Raw genomic sequence first — 9,456 nt, 5'->3', positions numbered from 1 at the left:
GGCGCTCCCCGGCCAGGAGCGATTCCAGGAATGATGCAGCAAACAGCAGCAAGAGCCAAAACCCCTCAGGCGGGACGTGTCGGACACGGCGTGTGCTTGGGGTGGCCAGGGCCACTCACTGCTCCCAGCCCGCGGCCAAACACCTTCTTGCGCTGTCGAGAGCGCTTGGTTTCGTTATTAAACACCCCCGGAGGTTCTTTAAGTGGCATTCGGAGAAACGGCTGTGAATTCAAGAAAATGGAGCCAGCATCTGTTAGAAGAAACCAAATTGCCCCTAATTTTCCGGAATTTTGATCTCGAGAGAGCAACATTTCCCGAGAACATTCAACGTCTTCTAACGTGATTTACTGCAGGGAGCAAACCCATCTCCTCAATTCAATCGGCTCCGTGGGTGGTGTGAGGTCTAAATCCAAGTGTTTGGGTTATCGATGCTTCAGGAAACTCATCTCTAAAAATGACTAAGTTGTAGAAAAATACCTTCCTGTCCGAGTCTTTCCTTCTCCCTGGATTATTATCAAACTTTCTTTGAAAGAGGTTTCCCAGCAAAAGTAGGAGAAAAGTTCCCTTCTTGCCTCAATCATTAAGTAAGGCAAGCATTCTTTGTAACCTCAGCTCTAATTTTAGGATTTTGGTCATTCCTATGACATGGGAATTTCCTTTTCATGGGCACCCTTACGTATCTGTTCCCAAAATTCTTTTATTTCACCTTTCTGCTTTCATGGTGCTGCTGCAGTGATGCAAGTCCTAGCTGAGTGAAATCTAAACCATTTTTCTTCCAAGAGGCAGAGTTTACACAAATCCGATGTCCTGGGAGAACCTCTTGTGAGAGGGAAATGCCTTCCTTCAGCTGCCCCATGCCAGCTGTGATCTGCCCATCTGTGCTTCCATTGGAATTCCCTGTTGCAGGAATGGGTGCATCTCCCTGCACCGCAGACAAGGCTTTTGGGGTCCTGGAGAGGATGGATTGGGTGCAGGAAATAGCTCCAAGATAAACAGAGGTGGTCTGGAGAAGCTGTGGCTGCCCCATCCCTGGAAGTGTCGACAGTTGGATGGTGCTTGGAGCAAACTGGGATAGTGGAAGGTGTCCCTGGCCATGGCAGGGGTGGATTAGATGACCTTTAAGGATCCTTTCCCACCCAAACCACTCCATGATTTTGTGATTCCAAGCTCTTGGCAAAGGCAGATTCTGAGCTCTTCTGCAGAGAATGACCTGACCCCACAGCCACAGCTACATCAACCACCAGGAGCCAGCCAAAATGACTCAGGGAATCATATCCAAATGGAAAATAAAAATAGCTCATGTGCTTTAGTCAAACTGTAGAGAAGCCTCTTTATTCCAAGGATTTGGAACCTTCAGATGAGGATGTGAACAAGGGCAATGGAGGGTCTGTCCTTGACTGCAAACTGCTTTGGGTGTCCCAGCCATGCAGATCTCTCCAAGCCTGGTGTTCTGCCCCAGAATTTCCTTGTGGAGCATCTCCTTCCCTTTCAGCCTGACCACTGCCACAAAACCCAGCTGCTCTCAGGAGGGACATTGGGTCAGCAGGGGATCATCGAGGTTGAAGGGATCTCCAAGATCACTGAGTCTAACCCGAGCTGTTCCATGTGCAGAGGTGGCACCAGCCAAGGGAAAAGCTAAAGGCTGCTCATTCTCCTGGGAAATCACTTCCTCCCCTTCTGCTGGGTGTGCACAGGGCAGCTGTTGGCCCTGGGGGCCAGCAGGAAGGGCTTCCCCCCCACAGCACCCATCAGCAGCACAGCAAAACCACCAGCAGCCCCTGGGTCTTCCCTGGTGGCTTTCTGCTGACAGGGGGAACTCTTCCATTTATCAGTTCAATCATCCTGTGCAGGGTTTTGTTTCCTCTCCATCTGCAAAGGTGATCAGAAGTGGGGCTGGGGGGTACCAGCTGCCAGGAACTGCACCACAGCAAAACTGTGCGTCTGCTGAGATAGGACAGGAGATAGAACACCCCAGTGTCACTGGGTTCTCTCTGTCTCTCTTACACAACCAAGGAGTCAAATGTGGTCTAAATGTTCACTATAAAAACCCTGCCACCGTGGGCTGTAACAAAATAATCGTCTCCTCTAGATCTCTCTAGCAGAACCTCAGCAAAAATACATAAATAATGTCCAGGCTTTAACAAAATAGATTTTTATTAATTACAGCACTTCAAGTAACATTTCATCTCTCCTGGGAGTGTCTCACTTCAGGCTTCAGGAGCAAGAACAGGTTATCACAGTGCATCAAGTTATTAGAACATCCTTCCTGCTGACAGGATCAGCTTTGATTGGGAATGTTCGTCCAAGGGTTTAATTGACTTGATTACATTTCTGCCCTGCTTTTACTGATCCCCAGCCCTTGGCAGAGCTTCCTTTTGAGTCTCATGAGAAGCAAAGTCAGCACTCAGCACTCGCTGCTGGTGCTGCAGCCACGAGCTGGGGATGGCAGAAAGATCTGGGAATGGCACAAGGATTTGGGAATGGCAGAATCATCTGGAGATGGCAGAACATCTGGGGATGGCAGAATGATCTGGGAGTGGCAGAACGTCAGTCTGCCACGGCAGAAGTTCAGTCTCTCCTCACCACAGCCTGTACCTGGAGGTCCCATGGGATTTCAGGAGGATTTGGAAGTGCCCGTGGCCATGTGTGCATTGGGCAGTGTCAGAGGTATCTGGAATACTTTGTGCTTTGCTGATAAAATCCCAGAGAGTTGAGGAAATCCCAGGAATCACCAGCTGGGAACAGCTCTCACACATCCACCCAAGCCCCAGTGTGGTCAGAAGGACACTGGTGGCCGTGATCTTCCACACCACTGCCAGGGGAGGTGGGACAGCTCTGCTCATGCCAGCAAATCCCTTCCTGCCTCTAAACCCACATCACTGGGGATGCCTCTGGATGCAGTACATGGAGCCCTCCACACAGGGGGGTTCTCAAACTCTCTCTCCTAGGGCTGAAGCAAACAGCTGCATTCCAGCTTTCCACCCTGTCATTTCTGAAGAAGGATGTGAGAGAAGCTGTTTCCTGCTTTGCTGTGACAACCTCCTGAGAACAGCTCCAGGAATGTTCCAAGGTCTGGCATCTCAGCCCAGCTCTGTCCCAGGAACTCTCCAGGTGGGGCTGATGCCCTGAGCCTACCTTGGACATCTTGGTGCTCGCCTTGTCTCTCCATCCCACCTGCAAAACCTGCAAAACCTCTCCATTCCACCTGAGTTAGGAATATTTTAGGACATAGATCCTGTCTTCAGTAAACAACTACACAACTCTTGGCTCAACAGATCCCTGAGGAAGCATTTAAGCACTCTTTTTATATAAAAAATAGTGGGGTTGATTTACAACCATGAAATGTCTTTTGTTTCACCTCTACAGTGAATTAAGTCTACATAAACACACACTAGCTGTGGTGTCTCAATGCCAAGGGGCACCTCAGCCCCAAACTCTTCTCAATAACAGCTGAACAGTACCAGGAATCAGGAAGGTTTAAACTCCCTGGTGAGGCTTGGTCCTGGTTATTGAACAGTTTCCAAACTGGTTTGGAATTGCGTTGAAGGGTCTTGTGTTGCTCCAGCATTCCCAGAAGGAACATCCTACTTGGATTTGAGTCTAGACCTGGGAGACATGCTGAAAAATATCTTGTAGTAGATGTACACGTTGATAATCCTCAGCAGAATTCCCAGGATGTAGCTGAGGGACCTGAGCAGGGCCGCGGCCGCGCTGGAGAGCTGGAACAGGAGCCCCAAAGGGCCGCGGGAGGGAGCGGAGGCACCGCTGGCCCTCAGGTGGTCATCCACGAGGAACAGGGCGCACTCTGCGGCCACCAGCGCCCAGATCACCCTGGATACCAGCCTGGCGTTCCTGACTGTCCGCAGGGGCCGTGACTCCGAGGGCAGGAAGGTGATCACGTAGGCCTCGAAGGCCACGCAGCTCAGCAGGACGCAGCTCACGTGGGCGTTGGCCGTGAGGAGGAGCCGCGCCGCGGCCGAGGCTGCGGGAGAGACAGCGGCGCCAAAACTCCCCAGGACCACGTCAGAAACAAGGCTAAGGAAAACCAGGATGTCTGCCTGGGCCAGGCTGGAAATGAGGACTGCGGTGGACTTGGAGGAGACCTTGGCAGACTGCAGGAGGATCAAGGTGTAGGCGCTGCCCAGCAGCCCCAGGAAGGTGCTGACGGCGTTGGAGGAAGACAGGACGAGGTATTGGATATACTTCAGTGCCAGGTATCTTCTGAGATCTTTCATGTGGTCTCTCTCCATTGAAATGCCAGTTAGGGAAGAATACCTGGAATACATATAAAAAAACCCCCAGTGATTAAATGTAAAATTAGCAGGATGGATCCCAGGCAAACTATGATGGACCTGCACTTGTACGGGCACATTCTGGTGTCAAGAACCAGTTGGAGATGATGCCAGCTCAGGATATGAGCTTGTATTTACACACTCATATCATAAATAGGAATGAAGCTTGTAAAGTGCCTGGATATTTTTAGGCAGCAGCATAATTTGTGTAATCTTGCACTGAAGGAGTGTAAGTGTGAATTTTCCCTATCCCTGAAAGGGAGGAGCCAGAAAATGATAAGCTTCAATTCCTAGAAAATACTAAAATAATCTCTGAATTCAGTTCTAACGAATAAACAAGGAAATTGTTATCTAAATGGGAGAGATGAGATAAGGAAGAACAATGTGGGTTTCCCACAGATAAAGCAAATTGATTGAGCCCAGCTTCCTCCTTTATCAGGGTGATCAGTCCTGGTGGGAACCAGCCAGTGTCACATAGCTTGAATTTTCTGAAGAGTTTCAATATTGTTTCATGAGGCATTTTTAGGGAGGAGCAAGGTAAGAAATGTGGCCTAGGTGAAGCCGTGGTTAAGTCATACACAGCTGGCTGGGAGACCGAGGGAAGGTTCGTTCTCAGGAATTTGAGGAATGATGTGTCAGGTGCAGCTCTGCAGAGATCTCACATTTTGTGGTTTTCATGAACTGCAAGAAGGGACTCAGCAGAATTTAGGCCTTGACCGAGGTGTGTGACCAGTTTTGAGACCAACAGCTCAAAAGAGGTATCACTGAAGAAGTTCCAAGGAGGCTGATCCTCAGAGATTGAGCCGAGCGTAACAATTCCATTTCCCTCCTATTGAGCAATTATCTCCACATGCAAATTCCCAGAATTCCCAATGTCAGCACCTTGGAGCTGGTGTTACAGAGCTTTTCCAGTGCATTACCCAGCCGGTCTGGGTGCTTGCTTAAGTCATCAGCTGGGTTTAACTTTGCTGGGATGATGGGAAGATGATAATCCCAAGTGATTCCCATGAAAGGTAGGGAGCCAGGTTTTTGAGACTGGGATTCCCATTGCTTGTAGGGACTTGACTGGTACCAGGTTGACTCATCTGACATTCACATGTGCCTGTTCTTCTTTGTATTGAAGTGTCTGATCCAACTTGCTGAAGGATTACTTTGGGGAAGCAGTAGGAAAAGATTTCTCCCTGTATTTCAGCTGAGTCAGCTCATCGTACCCTCCCTTCCCACAGTGATTAAGTGGAAAAACGATTCTGCATTTTGTGGCAAACGCAAATGATCGTAGAGGTCTTCTCCAACCTTAATGACTCCATTATTGGTTTGACCCTTTGTTTTGATAAAGAGCACCAAAGTAATTCCAATCTAATGTAACAAACCCTAAATCCACAACACGGAACTCGTGCAAGTCCCCAGCTCCAAGAGGAGGAGAACCAAGCCATGACACGTACGGCTGAATCCTGATTTATCTTCTTATCTTCAAGCAAGTTACTCCTTTGAGAGGTACATTAAGGATCTCCTGTCATTATTTTTTTCTTGCAACCTATTTCTGTGTCCATTTTCATTAATTGTATTTTTGAGGAGATAAATTACGTGCCTTGATAAAGATCTTCGCTCCTTTTACGAGCGCCATCCACGGGCTGTATTTACAGCACATCTTATCTATGTGGAGCATTTGAACTCAGAGCTTCTGGACTTTGGCTCCTACCTCACCCCAGGGTTTGGTGATGAGTCCAAGGAGGAGCGTTAGGAATCAGGAACAGCCGGAGAAGCCAGGGGAGGTGCCCAGGGCAGAGCCCTGAGGAGCTCCAAATGTTTCTCCCATCCTCTCTTCTTGAAACTTCAGCATTTTCCATAGTGCTGCCGGCATTTTCTGAACACCAGTGTTCCTCTTCCTTTGGAAAGGAACTGGAGCTTCTGGCTGGAAGGTGCCTTCCTGCTTTCTGTTGGTGACAGCCAGAGGTATCTGTCCCTTCATTCCACAGCTGCCCCTCGGGGCAGGATCGCTGCCAGGGCTCCCTCCTGCTCCCCGCACCTCTTCCAGACTATAATTTAGGGGTTAAAACTGTCATCCAGAATGCAGCAGAGCGAGGTTTGATTTCCTCCTTTGCCTCAGGGGATTGAGATGTTTATCTCCTGTGGGTGGATAGGGATTGTCCTCTGCCTCCCAAGGAATCTGGGCACAGTGTGAGAAAACAGGTGACACCCCTGGCCAAGGGTTGGGATCAGGAGCAGCCCCTGGGTCACCACACAGGCATTTGCACGTGTCTGACAGGGAAGAGACACCCCCGTTCCTGGCTCCAAGTGCTGTTTGGAGTCATCTGCTCCTGTGAATGAAGCAGAGCTGGGAGATGTTCCCAGGTGCTGGAGCTCTGTCCATGGAGAGCTCCAGAGGCCCCTGGCAGAGATTTGGCACTGCCAATGCACACCCTCCATGGGGACACGGGCTGGGCTGTGGCAGGAGGAGGCAGGGAATGCTGCCCACCCCACGAGGATGCTGTGAGGGCACAGTGTCGCCAAATCAGTGCCAGAGAGCACCCTGGGCACAGTACTGGTCAGACACAGCCTCTGCACAGGTAAGAGAAAGGTAAAACTGGGTGAAGAGCAGGTGCATGAAGAGAGCACAGGCAGGGGCTGAAGCCACAAACTCCTCCTGTGTGGCTCACCTGAGCTCCCACTGCCAGGATCCCCATCCACAGCTTCCTCCAGCTGGGAAATCCCACCAGCCCACAAAGACATTTGGTGAGGAGAGAGCAAACCCTTCCCTCTGCCTGCACCTGGGCAGGTGGGATCACACCAGGTATGGGAACAGGAGTGAGGAGCTGTTTCCTGAGTGTTTCCAGAATGGCCACACTCGGCAAAGGAGGAAACCTGAGCTTCACCCTTTTATTTACAGTTTTCAAAGCAGCTCTTGTGGCCTGTGGTTCAGGTCACCCACAAGAGGATTCCTGCACATGGGCAGGGACACTTGGACAGTTTTTGGTCAGATGAAACCCAAGTTCAAGCTCACAGAAGGTTTCCTGAACCAACACTTGGTGTTTTCAGTGTGCTATTTTTTTATTTCCACAGAAATCTCTCCTGACACACATCCCAAATTCCAGTTAATAATAACTGCTCATTTGTCATAAGTACACTGTTGTAGTCTGAAGGGTACCCAAAAATACCTCCTGCTCTTAAACAAGTAATTCTTTTCAAAATTCCTCCTGGAATGATGTCAAAGAATATAGAGAAGAGGAGAACAAATTAGAAGGGCAGATTAGCATTGAATATCCCAACTGTAATGAGGTGCTATTTCTTATTTGAAAGGAAAAATACTTACATTTGCTGGAAGAAGCAGCCAGGGATAGTTTTCTGCATCCCTGCACCCTGTGTGATGTCTCAGCAGAGCTGAAATGTGCCGTTTCCCTTGGAATGATTCCTGGTTTTTATACAGAGCACCCCGTGTTCGGCTCCACGTCAGAGGTGAGGCCACGGGATTTGTTTTGCTGGGCAACTTCCTCCAGAGCTGGTTTCACAAGGATTACTCACTGGAATCGTGGTGCCCATTAACTTTCAGCTGTCTGGAAAAACTGATGGCCTGAGTGGAAAAGGAGTCCAGACACTTCCTCACACACAGGCTGGAGCAGATTACAGGGAGCGATCCCGGGCTTGTCTGGGTGCTGTGCGAGCCAGCACAGGTTACCCACGAGAAAAACCCTCTGAGCAAAGGAAGGATGTCCCTGGCACGGCTGGACTGGGCTATCCCGGGAGTGTTTGTGTTGGCGTTGCCTGGGATACCCAGATTTGGTGCTGCTGACGTTGCACTCCTGCTCCTCTCATTGTTCTCCAGGGTCGCAGCCGAGTCCTTCCCTGTCTCAGGAAATTTCCTCGCGAGGCACGGGTGAGCAGCAGAGGAGCAGAGGAGCATCCCACGGGCACCGTGGGGAGCAGCAAAGGGACACAATCCCAGCCAACCAGGACATGGAAACAGGGAATGAAAGGCAGTGACACTGCCTCGGTTCCTGGTCAGCCAGGAGGGTTCACTGCTTGCCCCACACCAGCCCTACCATTCCCTCAGCGCTTCCTGAAGCCGTGGAGAGCTGTGGAAGGATAAAGCAGAGGAAATTCCAGGTGCTGCAAAGCTCTGGCACTGCTGTCCTCACCTGAGGATGGTGCAGGGAAGGAAGCCCAGTGCTCTCCTCACCTGGACACACTGGGGGGAACATCTTGGAAAATAGGGACAGGGCTGGTGGCAATTAATAGAATTTGTGCTTGGATTTCATGTGTAAATATTCATTTTTGTATTTGATTCTGAGAAGGGGGTTTTGCCAGGCACTCTTCATAGCAGTTTTGTGTTTTAAAACTTCTGCTATACTTCACAACTTCTATTATTTTTTACAAGTCCTATTCTATTTCACAACTTCTGTTGTATTTGCTTATTTTTCTTGCCTGCTGCGATGATACAACAGAACCACCAGCTGCAAGAGCACAAATTCTGCAAACTATTCACACTTTTCTCAGCAGCTCAAAATTTCACAATGACTTGGGGACAGATAAGATGAACCCTCCATCTCCCAGGGCACCACCCTTTTGGTGAGAGCTTCCCCTGTGCCACCACCCTGTGAAAACAGCAGGAAACTCCTTTTTTGGGGGGAGGTGGGAGGCTGAGACGGGGGATCTGGTCCTGGCTGTGCTCAGTTTCACTGTCCGTGGGGAAGGTGCTGGGATCTTTAATCATCTCTCTCATTTATCAGTTCATCTTTACCTCCCCCATGGCTGGTGGCTCCTCCTTGAACCCCCCCCCCAGTGCCTTCACAGAAAGAACAAACAAAGCTTTCCCAATTGATTTCTATTTGCTGGGAGCTGGTTCCCAGTATTTTTCCATAATCTGTTTATTTTGTGCTACACCTTTGTTTGAAGGCTGTGCCCAGCTCCTTGCAGTGATTACTGTGCCCTTTAAAGCTGAAGACTTTCTCTTCCTTATTTTTTTTTTCCTCAGCTACTGAAGTTAATTACAATTCAGCACTATGTAAGAAAATTTCAGTTTTCTTCTGTCTGAAGCACTTCACTTTTGATCCGTGAGGGTTTCCAGCACTTTTCCCTTGCTGTGTCATAGAATCACAGAATAATGGAATCACAGAGTGGTTTGGGTTGGAAGGGAGTTTAAAGCTCATCTCATCCCAGCCAAGGGCAG

General features: G+C 49.5%; 1 protein-coding gene across 1 annotated transcript; it reads right to left on the bottom strand.

Moving 5' to 3' along the window:
* Positions 1 to 2,572: 2,572 nt before the first annotated feature.
* On the bottom strand, positions 2,573 to 7,688 carry LOC128814474 (uncharacterized). Its single transcript, XM_053990328.1, has 2 exons — positions 7,603 to 7,688; positions 2,573 to 4,275 (listed from the first exon to the last, which is right to left on the bottom strand). The coding sequence occupies exons 1-2, from the start codon at positions 7,638 to 7,640 to the stop codon at positions 3,585 to 3,587; spliced, it is 729 nt and encodes a 242-aa protein (XP_053846303.1). The 5' UTR covers positions 7,641 to 7,688; the 3' UTR covers positions 2,573 to 3,584.
* Positions 7,689 to 9,456: the final 1,768 nt, after the last annotated feature.

This window comes from Vidua macroura, chromosome 14 (genome assembly GCF_024509145.1).
Source record: "Vidua macroura isolate BioBank_ID:100142 chromosome 14, ASM2450914v1, whole genome shotgun sequence".
Lineage (NCBI taxonomy): Eukaryota > Metazoa > Chordata > Aves > Passeriformes > Viduidae > Vidua > Vidua macroura.
Note: the sequence above shows the minus strand (reverse complement) of the source record. Positions and strands in the feature narration are given on the sequence as shown.